The following is a 19,543-nucleotide window of genomic DNA, read 5'->3' as shown; positions in this document are numbered from 1 at the left end:
TGGAGGGCTGGCACGGAGCTCTGTGCCGACAAACAGGAAGAGCCGAGCGGCAAGAAGGGCTCGATGGGGAGTGAGAAGCGTCAGAAGAGCTTTAGGTGTAACCTGAAGTCCGTCGTGACGCTCTTGTTTCCCCCCAGGTTTGACCGCGCAGCTTCCAAAACTCGACGATATCTTCCGGAAAGACTGAACGTCCCGCAGAGCGGCAGCATGAGAGGCGCAGAGAGGCTGCGAGTGCTCGACGAGTCTTGCGAGCTGCGCGTTCAAACCTGGGGGGAACCGACCGCATCAAGGCGGACTTCCGAAACCTGGGTGAGCACCTCTGACGGTTCTCGCTCCCCATCGAGCCCTTCTTGCCGCTCGGCTCTTCCTGTTTGTCGGCACAGAGCTCCGTGCCAGCCCTCCAGCGAGATAGCGAACGAGTGTATCGCTTTGACGGATCGACCGTGCTTGTTATCAAAACCGATCTCACGTACACAGTTACACTCCAGACGTTCTGTACTCTCCTATCCGGCAACCGGCGAGACGCTGCCGTGAGCCAGCCGCTCTTGCGGCAGCCGCCAGCGGAGGCCGAGCGCGTCGCGTGAGTTGAAATCGATGTGGCGAGTCGACCGCCAGTCCGTACGATGGCACTGCGACCGCGGCGGCTGCTGGCGAGGGCAGCAGCGGTGCGCGCGAGGCGGCAGCGTAATCGGGTCCGAAGTCCGGACCCGATTTGGGGTCGACACACCTTTTCCCCGAGTGGTCGCGCAGAAGAGAAGGATCGGGGCCGAGTTCGCACCTTCGTCCTCTCCGCGTGGGCCCATTTAGGAATCCTGTATGAACCGCTCCCAATCGCCCCCGACGCACGAGTTGGAAGGCGAGGCGGCGACGTTCGACATCTTTGTGCAGAGTGTCGACCTCCGCTGGTGCCTGCTGCTCCACTGCGACTTTGCGTCCCTCGCGGCGGTGCGGCAGCTCGCCTCTCCCTTCACGGCGGATGTGCCACTTGTTCTCAACAGCGAGCACTGGTGCGCGTCCGCCAGCAACCGCACGGCGCTGCACGCCGCGCAGTGGGCCGCCGGCGGCGACACCCTGCACGTGGCCTTGAGCCAGCCGCTCGGACAGACCGTCGTGTCGCTGCGCTGCTCGACTGCCGGCGAGCGGGAGCTCGCGCTCGCAGGCGGAGCCGAGGTGGACGAGGAGGGCGAGGCGGGCGGCGACCTCGTGATGGTGGTGCTGCATCCGATCGGTCACGAGAGCCGGCTGACCGCGGCTCAACTCGGCGACATGGCGCCGTCGCTCGCCCAGTTTCTGCATGAGCCGCTCACGCGCACGACGACGGAGGTCGAGGGCCCGACGCACAACCAGGCGGTCAAGAGCGTCTCGGCGGCTCCGGACGCCATCGTCCGCGCCGACCGGCCAGACGCGGCGCCGCCGCCCGCCCGCGGTCTGCGCGCGCGCCGATCGCGCCACCTCGTCGCGAGCGGCGGCCTCGACGGCGCGCCTCTCCCCGCCTCGGCACCGGCACACTCACGAGCGATTGCGCGCTTCACGCACAGTCTATCGCCGGTAGGCATCTCGCGCGTGTCTGGCGTCACTCCCCGCGGCAACACCCTCGAGGCGGCGCCGCTCTCCGTCGCCCTCCGGCAACGCTTCCCCCCACCCCCGCAGAGGTGAGGAGAGGCGGCCACTCGGCTGCACGTCGGCCGCATCTCCCGTCGCAGGCACGGCTCCCACCTCACCGCCGCAGAGGTGCGGCCGAGCGGGGCGCTGCTGACGGCGTGCGAACGCAGCAGCACGCTGCGTGTACACGAGCTCGAGCCGGCGCACCGCACCGCTCCCTCTCCCCTTCCACCACCTGCTTTTCCTCCCCCCCCCCCCCCCCTTCTCTGCCACCTCCTCCTCCACCCCCCTCCCTCACCAGCCAGCATGACCCGCCGCAGGTCCACCTCGCCGCGGCGCGCAGCCATCGCCGCCAGGGTGTGTCCACGACCCTTGCCGCACCCTTCTCGCTCCCTCCCTGCAGGAGCGCATCGCCGCCGCCGGGATGCAGCCGCCAAACCCGTCCACGCACGAGTGGAACTACGTCGAGCGCGCGCGCCTCTCCCACACGGACGCGCCCCCCTCTGTCGCCGCCGCCGCGTGGCTCGACGACGGCACGCTCGTCGAGGCTGGCTACGCAGAGCAGGTGCCTCTGCCCCCTCCCTCCCCGCCGCCGCCTCCCTCCTCCCCGCCCCCTCCCAACTCCCCTGCCCCTCACCCACCCGCCGCTCACCCTCCGCTTGCCCCCCCGCCCCTCGCCGTCAGCCCGAGCAGGCCGGCGCGGCGGCCGCCGCCGCAGGGGGTGGGGCCCCTCCCTGCCGCGTGCTGCGGACGTGGCGCCTCAGCAGCGACCACTCCTCCTCCACGCCTCCGCCGGCCGTCTCCGTGGCGCGCTACTACGACGGCCGAGGGGAGGCGCGACTCGACGACGGCGCGGGAGATGTGTCGGCGCTCGCGGCCGCCGACGGCCTCGTCGTCGTCACTCACAACCCGCTCGACCTCACCCGGCCGCCGCCGCACCTCGGGTCCGGCTTCACGGACGTGTGGCGCGCGGTGCCAAGCCAATCTGGCGACGCGAGCGCGCCGCCCGAGCTGGCGCCGCGTTGGCTTCCTGTGCGGCCCGTGTGGGGCTGTGCCGGTGGTCTGACCGCGCACCGCCGCCGGCCGGGTAGGCGCCGCTCCGCCGGCTGCGCGAGCACACCGCGCCGCTGTACGCGTGTGCGATCGGGGGCGCGCGGAGACGATCGCTGCCCGAGACGCCCTCCCTCCCGACGCCCTCCCTCCCGCTCCCAAACGCCGCGACTTGCGGTGCTCAGGCGGGCTGATTGCCACCGGCGGCGACGACAACACCGTGCGGCTGTGGCCGGCGGGCACCGAGGCGGAGCGGGTGTATTGGCTGGCGCTGACGGACGTCGCCGTGGCGCTCGGCCGCATCGGGCTGCAGAGGTACTCCGCCGCCTTTGACGCGGCGGGGTACCTCGACCTCGAGTCGCTCCAACGGATGGACGCCTCGCAGCGGGCGGAGGTGGCCAAGGCGACGGGGATGAAGCACGGACACGCGCGTAAGTTTGAGAAGTATGGCCTCGACGCAAGCGCCCCGTCGTACTACAGCTACAGCCGGTGGAGCAACGACGCGGGAGCTTCTCTGCAGACGCTGCAGCTGCCGGGCAAGGCGCGCGCCCTTCAGCGCAGTGATACCACGCGTCTCTCCGCCCCGCTGGCCGATGGGCAAAGCTTGGCCGCCGCGGTCCCACACTCCCCGCCCTCGCGCTGCAAAGGTGTGGGCCCTCGCGCTCGACTGCCACCTGCTCGTGGCGGGAGGAGCCCTCTCGGCGGACGGCGAGGGAGGCCACATCTGCGTGATGCTCTTCGACGTCGCTCGCCTCGCCGCCGGCCGCGGCGCCGCCACCGCGCTGCGCACGCTGCGAGCGCAGTCGCACGCGCGCCAGTGGGGAGTGCGCTCGGTGGCGACGCACGGCGGCACCGCGGTCGTGGCGGGCGGCGACGACGGCGTTGTGCACGTGTGGACGCTGGCGGAGAAGGGGAAGGCCGAGGGAGAGATGGAGAGCGGACGAGTGAGTGAGGTGTGAGCGACGGACGTGTCACAAGTAACATCACACACCGTGTCGCGTGTGGGTTTCCTCATACCGCGTAATATTGCGAGTATATACGGTGCGCTTCTTCACATGACTCATGAGTCAACACACATGGTGTCATGGGACCCTCCTCTCTCACACATATGTGACTTGTGACATAATCCATAAAAAATCGTAAACCCTCGACCCTTCCCCAGGTCGCTGCTGGAGGTGTGTGAGCTGTGAGAGTTGAAAAGAGAGTTTCAGAGAGAGATAATGATAAATCGCTTAGGCCTTAGCGCGTGTGAGGTGTGGGCAAACAATTTGATTGAGATGAATTTCGTCAAGCCGCCGCCACGTCTATGTGTGGTTCTGGGGCCGTTCCTTCCCGGACAAGCTCAAACCCCTTGGCCCTCCGCGCGGGTAGGATCGGACCCAGCGGCAGACCAAGGCGGTGGGGGCGAGGTCCCGGAGTGCGCGAGTCGCCGCGCCGTCTCTTGCGCCTCGCCCAGACGCACTGGGCGACGCACGCCACCACAAAGGCGAGGGCGAAGAGGGAGGAATTCAGGAGTCGCATGACCACGCGTGCCTGCGGGGACGGCGGCAGCCTACCTGGCCCGAGGCGCGGCAGAAGCTGCGGCGGAGGCGGAGGCGGCGGCGTCCGAGGCGCAGGCGACCGTCCCTCGCCCTCGTCGCCCTCGCCCTCGCCCTCATCCCCTTCGCCCGCACCCTCGTCGTCTGCCTCGGCTCCGCCCTCCTCGCCCTCCTCGCCCTCCTCGCCCTCCTCGCCCTCCTCGCCCTCCTCGCCCTCCTCGCCCTCCTCGCCCTCCTCGCCCTCGTCAACTCCTGCCGGCCACTGGGGAGGCGGCGGCGGCGGCGCGCGCGGCTGCACGAGCGCGTGCTGGTATCTCCGGATGCCCTCGCACGTCCAGCAAGGGACGAGCGCGCAGCACTTGTCGCGCACCCAGCCGTCCGCGCGCCATGTCGGCCACCCAGACGGCCTGCGGTGGCACCAGCCCGCATAGGGCTCCTCCGCCCACGAGCCGAAGAGCGGCAGAGAGACGCAGCTGAAGCAGGAGTCGGCGGGCGCCGCCGCGGGCAGAGTGTCGATGGCGCTGGAGAAGGATTCGCCAGCGGCGCTACCACAGGGCGTTGTGCAGGCCGGCTCGAGCCTTGTCCGGCACGGTGGAGGCGGAGGCGCGGGCGGCTCTGGAGATGGTGGCGGCGGCGCCGGCGGCGCTGGCGGAGGAGCTGGCAGCGGTGGAGGCGGCCATTTGAAGGCCCAAAAGGAGTGTGGGTCATGCTGCGGGTGACGATGCGGGCGGAGTCGGCGAGGCTGCCCCATATTGTGCGTTACTGCGTCAACTGGCTTTCCGCGTCCTCACTGTCCTGAAAGGGGAGGCAGGGAGGCTCGCCGCCGTTCACACGCCGCCGTTCACAGACCTGGTTATTGAGTGAGAAAAATACCCCAGCGCTGCGCGCTGGTTATGAGAGGTTGAGATGCGAGCGCCCTGGAGGCACTGGGGATGGGGGGAGGCTACCCGCGGGCCTTTGAAGGCCCGCGCGCAGGGGGGTTGGGACATTGTCATTGAGAGCGCTACGCGAGCGGCCGTGCTCGGGGTCGGGCACTGCGAATTCTGAATTCTTCCCCAAACACCCCAAAGCGATCGGCGTGTCCCGAGCCGCCTGGTGCTCTCCCCATGCGGCTCGAGCATCCGCCGACGCTTTCGTCGGTCGCGCCATACAGGAATCAGCCAGGCAAACGCGCGCTCATCCCCGCCGTCTTTGCCATCCTCTACGCGCTCGCCGGCAGCTACGTGTGGCAGACCATCGGTGACCCGTACAAGCAGGCGTTGGTTGAGCGCGACCGGCTCGATGCGCTGGCAAAAGCCAAGGCTGGCGAGGACGGCGCCGCCGACAGCGGCTGGGTCGGAGCGGACGAGCTTCCCGCCGCCGCGGCGGGCGGGGGCGGCGCCGGCAAGGCGGCGGAGATGCACGATCCGTTTGCGGACGATGAGCTCTTCGAGGACGACGAGTCCGCGCCGAGCCGTGCGGGCGGCGGCGGCGGAGGAGGAGGAGGCGGCGGCGGCAAGGTGAGCGAGCTCAAGCCCGCCAAGTCGGCGCTCGAGTACTACACCGAGGCGAGTAGCGCGAGGCTGAAGCAGGCGCTGCCTGGCGTGGGCGACGACGAGGTGGCGGAGATGGCCAAGGCAGAGTGGCTCGCCCTCGACGGGGGCTCGCAGAGCAAGTTCGCCCAGATGGCGGAGGTCGACCGCAAGCGCTTCGAGCGCGAGAAGCGCGAGGCCCTCGCCGGCGGCAAGGGTAAGAACGCCACGGTCGACGCAGAGCTCGAGGAGGTGCCGCCTGTCCCAACCCCTCCCCCCAGCCTCTCTCGGAGCCCGCCCTCGCACCCCGCCCCCCCCCCGCCGCCCCCCGCGGCCCTTCTTCCCCTCCTTTCCGCACGCACGCCCCCCGGTTTTGACCCCCCCCCCCCCCCCCCCCCCCGCAGATCGAGAAGAAGGAGCGGCCCCTTCCCCACGAGTGGCTGCCCTCTGCCGGAGCCTGCGTGCTGCTCTTCCTCCTCTGCACATGCAACGCGCTCTTCTACCTCATGCCCCGCTGGCAGATCGACTTTCGGCTGCGCGCCTTCTACGCGCCCGCCCGCTCGCTCGAGCCCGGCGTCTACCTCTGCTTTAAGCCAGAGAAGCACAAGGGCAAGCCCGCGCTCGCGCGTGTCTCCCGCTCCACTCGCACCGGCCGCCCCCGCCGCCCGCGGTGTGCAGCGCAGTGCTGGAGCCTGTCTGGAGCCTGCCTGCAGCCTCGCCTGTAGGCCGCCTCGTCTGCGAGTTCCAGCGCCAGCGCTACGAGCTCTTCATGCGCGGCGACGCCGCCGCGGAGGACGAGCCGGTGGCAGACGGCTACGACGGCGCGGTGAGGCTGATGCGCTGCCCGGTCGGGCTGCCCGCGTCGCATTACGCGGCCTCGGCCGGGCTGGCCAAGAATGAGGACGTGTCGCTGCGCGCCGAGCAGTTCGGCCCCAACGTGCTCTCCGTCAAGACGCCGCGGTTCGTCGACCTGTACATCGAGCAGCTCCTCTCCCCGCTCGTCATCTTTCAGATGTTTTGCTCGGTGCTGTGGCTCCTCGACGCGGTCTCGTACGGCTTCACCGCCTTCCAGGTCTTCACGATCCTCCTCCTCGAGTCGACCTCGGTCATGCAGCGGCAGCGCACCTTCAAGACCCTCAACTCGATGTCCGCCAAGCCGTTTGGCGTCTTTGTCTTCCGCACGAAGGCCTGGCAGCGCGCCTCCACCGCCGGCTTGCTTCGATTGGTTGCGAGCGATGGATGGTTGATGGATAGGCCTGGCAGCGCGTCTCCACGGTCGACCTGCTTCCAGGAGACCTCATCTCGCTCCTCCCGCCTCGCAAGCCGGGCACGCCCGCGCCGGCGGCCGGCCAGCCCGCCCCCGGCGCCACGCCGCCTCCGCCGGGCGAGCCGATCAACGACGTGGTGCCGTGCGACTGCCTGCTGCTGCGCGGCTCTGCGGTGGTCAACGAGGCGACGCTGACCGGCGAGTCGGTGCCGCAGATGAAGGACAGGCTCGCGGTGGAGCCGGCGACGGCGGGCCGCGCGCTCGACATCGAGGGCGGCGACCGCGTCCACGCCCTCTTTGCGGGCACGTCCATCATCGCTGCGATGCAGCAGAGCTCTGCCGGCGCCGACTCGGCGGGCACGGGTGTGCCTGCGACGCCGGACGGCGGCTGCCTCTGCTACGTGCTGCGCACGGGCTTCTCGAGCTCGCAGGGCGAGCTGATGCAGATGATCGAGTTCTCGCAGCAGGCGGTCTCGGACGACTCCAAGGAGACGATGGCGGCGCTGCTGCTGCTCTTTGCGTTTGCCTGCGTCTCGGCGGGCTACGTCTTCCACAAGGGGCTCGAGAAGGGCGACCGCACCACGCACGAGCTGCTGCTGCGCTGCGTCATCATCCTCACGTCCGTCGTGCCGCGCCACCTGCCGATGCAGACGGCGATGGCAGTCAACACCGCCCTCATGGCGCTGCTCAAGGCGGGCATCTTTTGCACCGAGCCCTTCCGGCTGCCGATGGCCGGCAAGGTGGACGCCGTCTTCTTTGACAAGACGGGCACGCTCACCTCGGACAAGCTCGTCCCCGTCGGCATCCTCGACGCGGGCGCGGGCGCATCCGCCAAGCCGCCGCAGCAGCGGCCCGTCGTCGACGCGTCGCCCGACTGCGCGGTGGTGCTCGCGGGCTGCCACTCCCTCGTCGCCATCGAAGGCTCCTGCGCCGTTGGGCGACCCGATCGCGGGAGGCCAGGCCGCCCCTCAGCCTTGCCGCGACCTTCCGCGTAGGCTCCAAGCTCGTGGGCGACCCGATCGAGACGGCCGCGCTGGAGGGGATCGGGTGGAGGTACGACGCCCCCTCGCAGACGGCAAAGCCGGGCGACTCGGAGCCGCTCGAGCGCGCGATCGGCGCTCTCAAGAAGCGGATCGAGGCGGCGCCGGCGCCGGCGGCGGGGGCGGGCGCCGTGGCGGCGGCGGGATCGGCGGCGCCCGTCTCGGGCAAGCAGCTCGAGGCGCTCAAGGGCGAGCTCGCCAAGGCGCAGGCGGAGCTGAAGCGCGTGCAGGAGTCGAAGGCGCGCTGCCCGGTGACGGCGGTGCGGATCGTGCACCGGCACCACTTCTCGTCGGCGCTGCAGCGCATGTCGACCATCACAAAGGTGACGCAGCGCTCGGGCGGCACTGCCTACCGCGTGCTCGTCAAGGGCTCGCCCGAGGCCGTCCGCATGCTGCTGCGGTCGGGCGGCGAGCCGGCGTGGTACGCCGAGGTGTACCGCGGCCTCGCGGAGCGAGGGATGCGCGTGCTCGCCCTCGCGTACAAGGTGCGCGGAGGAAGGGGGGCAGGGAGGGGACGAGGAGGGAGGGAGAGGGAGGGGACGAGGAGGGAGGGAGAGGGAGGGAGAGAGGGGGAGAGCGCGAGATGCCCGCCCCCCTCGCGCCGGCAGGTGTGCGAGGTCGAGTCGGAGACACTCGTAGACACTTCCTAGACACTTCCTAGATGCCCCCCTCGCGCCGGCAGGTGTGCGAGGTCGAGTCGGACGGGAGCGCGAGCGCGCTGCCCCGCGAGGAGGCGGAGGCGGACCTGGCCTTCGCCGGCTTCATCGCTTTTGCGTGCAAGACGCGCGGCGACTCGCCGATGGTCGTCGGCGCGCTGCTCGACTCGGCGCACCAGGTGTCGATGCTCACCGGCGACGCGCCGCTCACCGCGCTGCACGTCGCGCGCGAGGTGCGCATCTGCTCGCCCGACAAGCCGGCGCTGCTGCTCCGCACCGACAGCGCCGGCGGCGGGCCGCGCTGGGTCGCCGCCACGGGCGCGTCGGACGCCACGGTGGCGCCTTTCCGCGCGGAGGAGATGCGCGGCCTCGCCGACAAGTACGAGCTGATGGCGACGGACGGCTCCATCGAGGAGGCGGCCGAGCAGGACGACGCCATCTGGTCGCACTTGGACGCGCTGCGCGTGTTCGCGCGCATGTCGCCCCCGGGCAAGGCCAAGGTGATCCGCATGCTGCAGGAGCGCAACGGGCGCAAGGTGGTCATGTGCGGCGACGGCGGCAACGACTGCGGCGCGCTCAAGCAGGCCGACATCGGGCTGGCGCTGCTCTCGGGCTACGGCGACATGAACACGACGGGCGAGGGCGGCGAGGCGGCGGCTGGCGGCGAGGCGGCGGCCGACAAGGGGTCTGGCAAGCCGGCGGCGGGCAACAAGGCGGAGGAGGCGCTCAACCAGTCGGCAAAGACGCTCGCGCTCAAGCAGGCGCAGGCGAGCAAGGTGCAGTCGGACCTGCTCAAGGCCAAGCAGAAGGAGCTGCAGGCGAAGCAGCAGGAGTGGATCAAGGAGGAGATCGCGGCGGCCGAGGCGCGTGGCGAGCAGCTGGGCGTGATGGGGCACATGCGCATCATGAAGGCGACCCTCGCCCGCGTGCAGCGCGAGATGATGGAGGAGAGGCGCCGGCTGCAGGCCGTCCACGGCAACGTCTTCGACAAGAAGGACACCATCGAGAAGCTGACCGCCGAGATGGGCGAGGGGACCAACGAGCTGCCGATGGTGCGGCCGGGTGACGCCTCGGTCGCCGCGCCCTTCACGTCGCGCTCGCCGTCGGTGCGCAACATCGTCGACCTGGTGCGGCAGGGCCGCTGCACGCTGCTCTCCGCGCTGCAGCAGCAGCAGATCATGATGCTCGAGAGCCTCATCTCGGCGTACGTGCTGTCGGCGCTCTCGCTCGAGGGCGCGCGCTCGTCGGAGCGGCAGATGATCGCCTCCTCGTGGCTGCTCATGATTGCGCAGCTCGCCTTCTCGTACGCCACCCCCATCCAGCAGATGCACCCGCAGCGGCCGCTCCGGTCGCTCTTCCACCCGGCCATCTTCTTCTCGATGTTTGGGCAGGCGGTGCTGCACCTCTTCGCGATGCGCGCGGCCGTCAACATGGCGCGCGACGAGATGGGCCCCGAGCGGCTGCAGGAGGTCGTCGAGTTCTTCCGGCGCGAGCGCTTGCGCGAGCTGAAGGAGGAGGCGCAGCAAGCCGCCTCGGAGGAGGGCGACTACATGGCGCAGGCGATGGCGCTGTGGACGACGCCCTTCATGCCCAACCTGCTCAACACGTGCGTCTTCCTCGTCGAGACGGCGCAGTGCATCGGCGTGCTGCTCGTCAACTACAAGGGGAGGCCCTGGATGAAGGGCATCTCCGAGAACCACCCCCTCTTCCTCTCCGTCTTTGCGACCGTCGCCGGCTGCGCCGTCTGCGCGTGGGGCATCTTCCCCGAGGTCAACGAGCTCATCCACCTGGAGCCAATGCCGAACGACGCCTTCCGCTACAAGCTGATGACCCTCGTCGGCATCTCCATCCTAGGCACCTTTGTGTGGGACCGGCTCTGCGTCGCAATCTTCGCGCCCCCGATCTTCCGCGCCATGCTCGACGAGGCGAAGGCGCTCACGCCCGCCGACGCGATGCCCGCCATCATGTCGCTCGGCAAGGTGCTCCTCGTGCTCGCCGTGCTCGGCTCGGGGAACATCCTCATCTGGGGCGGCGCCTACTACATGTATTCGCAGTTCAAAAAGGCGCGCGCGCAGCAGGCCATGGCCTCGATCTGAAGGCTGCTTGTCTAGTGCTGCGCTGGCGGGAGGGCAGGGGAGCAAAGCGCGTTGGGGAGCTGGGAGAGAGAGAGGGAGAGGGGGGGGGGGGGGGCTACTTGCTCGTGTCGCTGCGTGCTGGGGGGGGTGCACGTGCGCAGGGGACCGGGTCTCGAGGGAGCACGCGACAGTGGCACTGGCCCACATACGGCGGCGGCGCAGGCCGCAGCCCTGCTCAGGTTTTCTATATTTGCTCTGTACAAATGACAAACGGCCAATAAACGGGTCCTCAGAGCTGCTGGCGAGATGCACAAGGCGATTTTGCAGTGTGTCCATGTCAGACACACAGACCGATACAGGGACCTGGGTCGACACAGTCGCGTCCGGCCTGGAGACACACGGCCCGTACAGTAAGTAGAACACAAAATGGGGGCCCGTGCTCGCTCCACAGGGGGGGTCCCAACCACGCAACAGTGTACAACAGTGTCAGCAAGGCGCGTCTCCCGTGAGGTGTGAGAGCTACGAGAGCTCTGCTGCCGCCTCTGCTGCCGCCATGGCCGCCTCTGCCCTGGCCCTGGCGGCGGCTGTGCGGGCCGCGCGCTTCGCCTTGGCGGCCGCAACGGCCGCCTCCGCCGCCGCCTCCGCCGCCGCCAGTGCCTCCTCCTCCTCCGCCGCCGCGGCCTCCTCCTCCTCCGCCGCCGCTTCCGCTGCCACGGCCGCCTCGGCCTCCGCCTTCCGTCGCGCCTCCGCGGCCACCTCCCTCGCCTCGCCCGCCTCGTCGGCCTCCTCCTCGGCCGCCTCCGCCGTCTCCTCGTCGCCCTCCTCCTCGCTCGCCTCGCCCGCCGCCTCTCCCAGCGCCTCCGCCAATCCCTCGACCGACGTCTCCGGCGTGATGCCGAACCGGATCCTGTCCTCGTGGAGCTCCGCGAGAAGCTTGAGCAGCCCCGCCTTGTCCAACGGCGCGGGCTTGGCTGCGGCTGCCTGCGGCGCGTCCTCCTGCGACGGCCCAGCGCTGCCACTCCCGCCGCCCTTCTTCTTCTTCTTCTTGCCCTTCTTGCCCTTGGCGCGCTTCTCCGCCTCGACCTCCGCCAGCAGCTCCTCGGCGTGCCGCGCCGCCTCCTTCTCCGCCGCCGCCCTCTGCGCCTCCCTCTCCGCCGCCCCCGCAGCCCACGCCGCCTCCTTCGCCGCCTTCTCCGCCGCCTTCTCGGCCGCCGCATGCTCCCCGAAGGCGCGCACGCACTCGGCGTGGCCCTTCACCTTGGCACATTGCAGCGCGGTCTTGCGCTGCTTAGTGCACAGCTTCGTATCTGCGCCCGCCCGCAGCAGCTGACGCACGACAACAGGGTGTCCGACATAAGCGGCGGCCGTCAGCGCAGTGCCGCCGTCGTAAGCCTGCTGGTCGATCTGCGCGCCGTGCCGGATCAGCGTGTCGACCACCCGCTCGTAGCCTTTGTAGGCGGCGTCCATCAGCGCAGTGCCGCCGGTCGTGCGGCGTCTCTGATCGATCTCCGCGCCGTGCCGCAATGCCAGCTCGACCATCTTCTCGAGGCCATTCGAGGCGGCAAGGCTCAGCACGGTGCCACCGTCGCTCTTCTGCAACGAGACATCTGCACCGCGCCGCAGAAGCGCCTCGGTCAGCTCCACGTGGCCATGGACCATTGCGAGCATCAGCAGCGTCATGCCGCTCGTGCACGAGCCGTCACCAAAGCTGTGCTTGAACGTCCCGTCGACCCACCCGCCGCCGTCGAGCCACGCCAGCACCGCTCCCACTTGGCCATCCATGGCGGCCTTCCGAATGATTGCAGGGACGGCGCCGCCGCGCGTCGACGGAGGCGGCGGCTTGCGGCGCGCGGCGCTGACGCGGGCCGGCATATACGTTTCGTGCTGGCGCGCTACCGTAGGGTGCCGAACTTAAGGTAAGGTAGCTTGAGTGAGGTTCGGTGCTTTGCACTGAGTTAGGCACGGGGTAGCAGCAGTTCGGTACCGGGGATTTCTTTTTGGGTACCGGCGACGCCTCGGCCCTCGCTGCGTGGACCGTGGTAGGACGAGGGTGCGGCGAGTGAGGAGGAGGAGGAGGGGGAGGAGGAGTAGGGCATCTAGTAGCGTAGGCACTCGTACTCGAGCGTAGGCGTAGGTGCTCGTAGCGTAGGAGGGAGATGCGGCCTCAGAGTGGTGCGGGCCGCGTGGCCCGTGTGCCGGTCCGGCTGGACCGAGAGGTGGGTAGCACGTAGCAGGAGTTAGGTACATTAGAACAGGAGTTCGGGAAGAGGAAAAGGGCTCCCTAACTCAAGCTACCTTACCTTAAGTTCGGCACCCTACGGTACCTTAGGCGCCGCGTGTTTCTTTATTTCAAGGGTTTGAAGCACCGGCTCAACGCCGCGCCCCGCAGTCGGTGCGAGCAGCGAGTGTTCCCGCTGCTGCTCTGCTGCAACCTCCACTCCTCGCCGCGCGGCCTCCGCACTCTCGGCGTTCGCCTATCTCGCCCGGCTGCATGCGGGATGCAGCATCCGTGCCCATCTCTGGCAGCCGATCGCCGAGCGCCTCCTCAAAGCACGCGAGAATATCGTTGCTCAGAAGGCCAGTCTCGAGTTCGTCAACGGAAGCAGAGATGCTCGCCCGCAGCACGGCCCGCCCTCGAGACCTGGCAGCGGCGCACTGCCTCTGACAGCGGCGGCATCCTCCCACGCTGGCCGCGCATCATGATGGCTCGCCGGTTTTTTGTGGCTTTTTTACCGCTTTTGGGGGGTCACGCCCTCCCACACCCCTCTTGGGTTTTTTCTTTAAGCGTTCACAGCCTTGTTATTGAGAAAAAATAAATACGTTCGGCAGACCTTTGTTAGATTTTGAGAAGAAAATACGTCATATGGCGCTGCGCGCTGGTCTATGAGATTCACAGGCCTTGTTATTGAGAAGAAAATACGTCCTATGGCGCTGTGCGCTGGTCTGTGAGAGGTTCACAGAACCCCACCTCCCCGCCTCTCTGTTTCGTGTTTCACACACCACACGCCACCCCAAGAGAGGAGATCTGAGAGGATGGAGAATCCGAGAGGAGCCGCTCCTTACCCGTCAGTGAATGCGTGCGTTGCGTTTGTTGTTTTAGTCAAGAAAACAGATTGCAGTCCAGTTGCACAGTCAATGTCGTTGCAGGGCCTCGAGCTCCCTGACCATCTTGAACGGGTCCTCACTATTCGCCCTCAGTGCATCGGCCTTCGCGCGCGCGTCCCGGAACGCGACGGAGGAGGGCGAGTCCTCTTTTCGCTCGCCAAAGAAGGTCTCATACGCGGTCGCGGGCCTCGCGAGTCCTCCGCATTTTGGATCGCCCAGCCGTGCCTCGAGAGGTCCTTTGCATCTCTGGCCAGGCAGCTCGTCAAAGTTCTGCCTTCGGTAGCGCTCGACGTTCCTCTCTGGAGGACGGACAGCCGCAATCCCCGCCGCCGCCCTCGCTGCTGCCATCTCTTCGGGCGTCTGTGTTGGCGTCTCCATGACCTTGGGCTGGCATCTCTGCATCTGCGCCATCGCCTCGGGCGCAACAGTATCGCGAGCCAGTGCGGCCACAAACTCTTTGTAGTCAATCTGGCCATCTTGGTCGGGATCGCAAGCGCGGAAGAGGGCCGCGATTTGCTTTTCCTCGAGTGGCGCGTTCCAGTTGTCCAATGCTCCACGGACCTCTGCCTCCGAGAGCCTGCCATTGCCGTCGATGTCGATGTTCTGGAACGCACGGCGCATGTCGACAAAGCGCAGGTGAATGGCATCCTGCACAATATCCAAAGAGCTCCCACCCTTTGCCGTCATAGCGTTAAGACACGGCCCGTCGTGACCGTCGCGCGGGCTGGGCCGTACGTCGCCCCGGCGTTTGTGTCGCCAACACGTAACCGTCGCGCGCCGGAAAATAATCTGTATCCGCGCCCAACCTTCTTTCTCCCTCGTTTTATGAGCGCCACGCGACGCGCCCGCACATAGGCTTATACGCCAACACCTACACAAATGCGAGTTTATGCACACATGCGCCGCCGACGCGCCCTGTCCGTCCGCTGGGAGAGTCCATTGGGCGTTGGCCTGCGCCCTGCCCTCTTCCGATCTCGCTATCACGCGCGGAGGCGTGGCGTCGAGTCCTTCCACAGAAAGGTGGCCGTCTGCCCTCCTGCGACGCCGTTGAGGATCGCCAGCCCGTCGCGTGCGGGGCCGAGCTGTCGCAACAAGCGTCGCCGCACCACGCGCCACCGAGAGGTCCGCAACGACCCGACGGCCGACTGCGGTGCGATCACGTCGAGCCGGGCCGGCGCAGAGACGATGGCCCGCCCTCCCGGCGAGAGCGGGGGCGCGGCATCCTCCTCGCGCAGAGGCTTGAAGCGCGTGTCGCCCGCCCTGCGCTTGGGTCCCGCCGCCGGAGCTTGGTTGCGAGAGCCTCCGCCGCCCGGGTCGCCGCCATTGCCGTCCGCCCCGTCGCCGTGGGGCGGGTCGCTAGGCGGATCGGGCGGAGGATCGAAGAGGGGGGGCCTAGCAACAGGAGCAGCAGATCACCGTACGCTGGGAGAGGGTATGTACCTTGAGGTATGCAATGGGAGAGGAGTCAAGGCAAGGTGCGCGCAGGCTGCACGCCGTTGGTAGAGTGGCGTCTGGTTCATGAGCGAGTCGACGAGGTGAGTCATCGTGTCGGCGGACGAAGTGATGAAGAAGACTCCGAGGAAAGTGAGCGCGGCGCCTAGTCTCGGCGGAGTCAGAGTCGCAGCGAGGCTGACAACGAAGCCGTCCCAGGTGAAGTGGGGCGGCGCCGTCGAGGAAGAAGTGGAGGTAGACTGCCTCGTCGACGACAAACTCTTGGTAGAAGATGGAGGTCGCCTAATCTCGGCGGATCTCGGCGGATCTCGGCGGATCTCGGCCGGGGTGGACGGTGCTCAGTGGAGGTCGCGCCATGATGGAGAAGAAGGTGAAGGTGACGTAGTGCACCGGGATGACCTGCGTGTTTCCGAACAGGGCCATGCCCGCGTTGATGTACTTGACCTGCGCGACGCCCGTCGAGGCGAGGACCAAGAGGCAGAGGTAGAGGGCGGGCTCGCCGAGCTGCCCGCTCCCCTGTCCCAGAGGCGTCAGGGTGAGGGCGGCGGCGTGCGCTTCTCCGCACGCCTGCGTGGTGCAGGGGCGTGCGCTATCCCCCCGCAACCTCCTGGAGGCAGCCAGCCCGCGGCGCGGAGGAGTGCATGATGGCCCATGTGGTGGGCCCAGGGGGCCAACGACCGTTGGGAGGGGGGGGGGGGAGGGGGGTGTCGCCTGCTCGATGATCTGCCCGCTGTCGTCCCAGATGGCGCCCTCCGGAGGGCGGGCAGTGATGCAGCCCAGCCGCCCGTCCCTGCTCACCTGGTGGGGGAGAGAGGGCGGAGAGACACCTCTCCCGCTCGCAGTGCGGCAGGGGGGCGGGGGCGGGGGGGCGGGGGGCGAGCTAGCCCCTCCTCTCCAAATCGTGAGGCAGGAAGGAGCGCCGACGGCGTGGTGCAAGGCCCCCGGTAAAACGCGCGTGAGCCGTGCGTGTGCGTGCGCGCGTGCGCGCGTGCTCACCTCGCCCCAATGGCCCCCGAAGGGCAGCCGGCTGGCGCAGCCCGCCTCGTCGACGGTGGAGTCGACTTGGTCGAGGAAAGGCACGCTCGGGTCGAGGAGGGCACCTGGCGTGGCGGGCGGGTCGAGCCATCTCAACCATCGACAACAGCGAGGGGTTGGCTCTCGGGCAGGAGGGGAGGGCGCCGAGCGAGAGGCCGACAAAGGTGGAGACGGCCTAGAGTTGTTTTGAGTCGGCGACTCAGGCACCAGAGTGGCCAGCCGCGGAGAGGCGGCGGCGGACTGCCTTGGAGGAGAGGACCGTCAGCGAGCCAAGCAGCGAGGCCTGCAGCCGTCAGCAGTCACATCACCAGAGCCGGAGGGGCGGGGGCTGGAGGCGCTGAGCCGGGAGGCGACGGCGCCTGCGTCAGGTTCCACAGCACGTTCACCACCACCACCACTACCCTGCTGCTGCTGCTACTGACTACTGGCTACTGCTGCGCCTGCGTCAGGTTCCACAGCACGTGTCTGTGGCCGTAGCGCGGGCAGAGCACGAAGAGCGCGCACACGGCGGCGAGCAGCAGCGAGAGCAGCACAACCTGCGAGAGCCGAGGAGACCCCATGGCTGGAAACCGCTCGGCTGGCCGGCGGCAGCGGGAGAGCGACGCCACACCGAGGCTGGCTGGCCGAGCAGCCAGTAGAAGCGCTGCGCCGTGAGTACGCACGGCTGCTGCGGCGCGTAGATCACCTGTGCGTTAAGAATGTGCGGCTCTGGCTCGGGCTGTGTGCGAGGGGAGAGGCTTCTGACGGGCGCGTGAGAGGGACCATCAAGATGACGCCGCCCACCACGAGCAGACCGCCCACCACGTCGCGGACGCGGAGCGGTTCGCCTGGCCAGAGAGGGGGGGGGGGGGGCAGCTGAGAGAGCGGGGAGCTGGGAGGAGAGAGAGGCAAGCGGGGAGAGAGGAGGCCCTCGAGGTAGCCTAGAGGTAGCCAGGAGGGGGGCAGCAGGGGACCAGGAGGGGGCTGGGGGACGAGGTGCTCGGGAGGCGTCTCGAGAGAGCGGCTCGCCGAGCACGAGCGTCGCGATGAAGGAGTTTGCTATGACGCCGACGCAGCCGATCGCGGTGCCGGCGATGACCCCCCTCTTTGGGTCTCCTATCGCTCCGATGTCGCCCCTCTCGGAGGGAGAGGGGCCGCCCCCCCGTCTCTCCCCGTCGGGGGGGCTCTGGATGCTCGTCGTCGACGGCGATGCGGAGAGGGGGGACGCGAGCGAGGACGCCACATTTCTGCGAATCTCTCGCGGCGGGTCTCGCCTCTCCGCCGACGGTGAGGAGGATCCCGAGCCACCAGACGGGGAGGGACTGGGCGGTTGGGCCTTTGTTCTCCTGTGGGGCGGGGAGTGAGGCTGGGAGTGAGAGCTGAGAGGGTGGGAGCGGGCCGGCCGCGGGTGAGCCGGCGAGGGCGCAGTGCGGCGGTGCAGCGGCACCTCCTCGCTGGGGCTCCGCGCGGCGGCGGGATCGATGGCGACATCGGGGCGCTCTGCTGCGCTGCCGTCACCCGGGGGCGAAGCGGCCCCCTCGACGTCGTCGGGTGGCCGAAGGCCCTTTCGGAGGGTATTGACGCGGTTGTGAGCGACTTTCTGAAAGCCGAGCCCGATGGAAATGACGACGTCCGCGACGAGCGAGGCGATGAGGCCCCACATGAGCCCGCTGCCCTCGCCAAAGTCTCCCAAATCCTCCGCGTCGCAGGTGCCGCCCGATTCTAGCGAGGTCACGTAGTGCTCCCGCGCCGCAGCACACATCGCAGGAGCAACCGAGGTGCACAGGTCCTCGACAGCGGGCACCAGCACCTCAACGCAGCCAAGTGCGCCGTGCGTGCTCTGGCGAGCCACGCACGGCGTCGACACGATCGTCATCTTGACCTCGTGCGTTGGACGCCGTTGGGTGTGAAAGCAAGGCGGCTCGCGCCGCCCGAAGAGAATCATCGACGACTTCGCCAAAGAGGTCGGCAGCCCGAGCGCCGTCGACCGCACCGACTATGCCACAGCCTCCGGCAGCGCCCGGGGCTTCGTCCAGCACCACTCGCAACAGCTCTCGCGCGCGTGGCGACGCGCAGAACATCAACAACGCTGCTCGCAACATGCGTGTCGCGCACTCGTTCATGACCGGTCTCAATGCCCCACCCCCCTGCGCGCGGGCCTTCTAGGCCCGCGGGTAGTCTCCCCCCATCCCCAGGGCCTCCAGGGCTCGCACCTCAACCTCTCGCAGACCAGCGCATACTCAGTAGCGCCACAGGCCGTATTTTCTTCTCATAACAAAAGGCTGTGAACTGTGAAGGTGAACTGCGTGCTTTTTCTTCATTTTCTCAAAAACAGGCAGAAACGCACAACCCCGGGCCCAAACAGGGTCTTACACCTCTCTTGCCTTCGGCGGTGGCGACGGGGGAGGCGGCGAGGGCGGCGGCGGCGACGGCGGTGGCGGCGAGGGAGGCGGCGGCGAGGCGAGGGCGGAGGCGGGCTGGGCGGTGGGGGCGAGGGAGGCGGCGGCGAGGGCGGCGGCGGTGAAGGCGGTGGCGGCGAGGGCGGAGGCGGCGACGGCGGTGGAGGTGAGGGTGGCGGAGGTGAGGGCGGTGGAGGGCTCGGCGGCGGTGGGGAGGGCGGCGGCGGCGAGGGAGGCGGTGGCGAGGGAGGCGGCGGCCTGACGATCGGCCGTCGATCCCGAGGCACGAGGGTCGTCGGTTGAGCTAGGGAGCCTGGCGATGGACGCCACCGCGACCCCTCGTGGCATCTCTCTCGCCGTCGGCGAGCTAGGGGCTCGCGGACGGCCGAATTAATATAGTGTACAGCCGTGAATGTGAACGAAGAGGTTGTGCTTGTGGGAAACCCCGCCTACCGCCTCCACAGCCGCTGGCCAACCAACTACTCGCGAGACTACGTCAACCGTGTCGCGGACGCGTTCCGCCAGCTCTTGCCAAACGCGAAGCTGCTGCTTCGAATGAATGGCACGGCCGACGACGACTTTCTCTTCGTGGCGCGAGCGGCGTATCTGATCCCTGCTCGAGGGTCCGGTTTCGGAAAGGCGGCGGCGTTTTGTGCCCGTAGGGCGGGCGCGACCATCCTTCAGCCTGCTTGAGTGCGAGACGCCGAGAGGGAGTGTATGATCGAGCGCGTCGGAGTGATGGAGAGTCTTAGTGGCCATGCCTTTTTTGGCGTCATCTACGCTCCAGTGCAGCGCCGAGCCGCTGGTTTCGCAAAATGTACGCGCGGGGGGGGG

At 68.5% G+C, this 19,543-nt stretch overlaps 6 protein-coding genes across 6 annotated transcripts; 2 read left to right on the top strand and 4 right to left on the bottom strand.

Moving 5' to 3' along the window:
- Positions 1–2,484: 2,484 nt before the first annotated feature.
- Positions 2,485–3,675, top strand: EMIHUDRAFT_351414 (hypothetical protein; the record flags this gene model as incomplete). The annotated part of the gene is made up of 3 exons (XM_005791858.1): positions 2,485–2,616; positions 2,694–2,751; positions 2,838–3,675. Coding segments are annotated over 3 exons (356 nt in total), but the record flags the coding sequence as incomplete, so codon positions are not given.
- Positions 3,676–3,922: 247 nt separating this feature from the next.
- EMIHUDRAFT_351413 (hypothetical protein) lies at positions 3,923–4,984 on the bottom strand. Its single transcript, XM_005791857.1, has 2 exons — positions 4,381–4,984; positions 3,923–4,353 (listed from the first exon to the last, which is right to left on the bottom strand). The coding sequence occupies exons 1-2, from the start codon at positions 4,939–4,941 to the stop codon at positions 3,940–3,942; spliced, it is 975 nt and encodes a 324-aa protein (XP_005791914.1). The 5' UTR covers positions 4,942–4,984; the 3' UTR covers positions 3,923–3,939.
- A 286-nt stretch (positions 4,985–5,270) lies between these two features.
- Positions 5,271–10,887, top strand: EMIHUDRAFT_462143 (hypothetical protein). Its single transcript, XM_005791856.1, has 6 exons — positions 5,271–5,953; positions 6,106–6,328; positions 6,427–6,926; positions 6,956–7,852; positions 7,924–8,493; positions 8,691–10,887. Exons 1-6 carry the CDS (start codon positions 5,297–5,299, stop codon positions 10,758–10,760), a joined length of 4,917 nt encoding a protein of 1,638 aa, XP_005791913.1. The 5' UTR covers positions 5,271–5,296; the 3' UTR covers positions 10,761–10,887.
- A 371-nt stretch (positions 10,888–11,258) lies between these two features.
- EMIHUDRAFT_199953 (hypothetical protein) lies at positions 11,259–12,611 on the bottom strand (the record flags this gene model as incomplete). The annotated part of the gene is made up of 3 exons (XM_005791855.1): positions 11,259–11,313; positions 11,620–11,858; positions 12,549–12,611. 3 exons carry the CDS (start codon positions 12,609–12,611, stop codon positions 11,259–11,261), a joined length of 357 nt encoding a protein of 118 aa, XP_005791912.1.
- Positions 12,612–13,871: 1,260 nt separating this feature from the next.
- Positions 13,872–14,531, bottom strand: EMIHUDRAFT_199952 (hypothetical protein; the record flags this gene model as incomplete). Its single annotated transcript, XM_005791854.1, has 1 exon — positions 13,872–14,531. The coding sequence occupies one exon, from the start codon at positions 14,529–14,531 to the stop codon at positions 13,872–13,874; it is 660 nt and encodes a 219-aa protein (XP_005791911.1).
- Positions 14,532–14,657: 126 nt separating this feature from the next.
- EMIHUDRAFT_433395 (hypothetical protein) lies at positions 14,658–15,578 on the bottom strand. The gene is made up of 3 exons (XM_005791853.1): positions 15,479–15,578; positions 15,285–15,441; positions 14,658–15,236 (listed from the first exon to the last, which is right to left on the bottom strand). The coding sequence occupies exons 2-3, from the start codon at positions 15,386–15,388 to the stop codon at positions 14,825–14,827; spliced, it is 516 nt and encodes a 171-aa protein (XP_005791910.1). The 5' UTR covers positions 15,389–15,441; positions 15,479–15,578; the 3' UTR covers positions 14,658–14,824.
- Positions 15,579–19,543: the final 3,965 nt, after the last annotated feature.

The sequence above is a fragment of the Emiliania huxleyi genome (assembly GCF_000372725.1).
Source record: "Emiliania huxleyi CCMP1516 unplaced genomic scaffold EMIHUscaffold_11, whole genome shotgun sequence".
NCBI lineage: Eukaryota > Haptophyta > Isochrysidales > Noelaerhabdaceae > Emiliania > Emiliania huxleyi.
This window is presented reverse-complemented; position numbering and strand designations above follow the sequence as displayed.

Coding starts and splice junctions, on each gene's coding strand:
- EMIHUDRAFT_351413 (XM_005791857.1), bottom strand. CDS start 4,941: ATGGGGCAGCCTCGCCGACTCCGCCCGCATCGTCACCCGCAGCATGAC. Junction 4,354..4,380: donor AGGAGGGCGAGGAGGGCGAG/GAGGGCGAGGAG, acceptor GAGGAGGGCGAG/GAGGGCGGAGCCGAGGCAGA.
- EMIHUDRAFT_462143 (XM_005791856.1), top strand. CDS start 5,297: ATGCGGCTCGAGCATCCGCCGACGCTTTCGTCGGTCGCGCCATACAGG. Junction 6,329..6,426: donor GGGCAAGCCCGCGCTCGCGC/GTGTCTCCCGCT, acceptor CCTCGCCTGTAG/GCCGCCTCGTCTGCGAGTTC. Junction 8,494..8,690: donor TGCTCGCCCTCGCGTACAAG/GTGCGCGGAGGA, acceptor TCGCGCCGGCAG/GTGTGCGAGGTCGAGTCGGA.
- EMIHUDRAFT_433395 (XM_005791853.1), bottom strand. CDS start 15,388: ATGACTCACCTCGTCGACTCGCTCATGAACCAGACGCCACTCTACCAA. Junction 15,237..15,284: donor CTCCCATTGCATACCTCAAG/GTACATACCCTC, acceptor TCCTGTTGCTAG/GCCCCCCCTCTTCGATCCTC.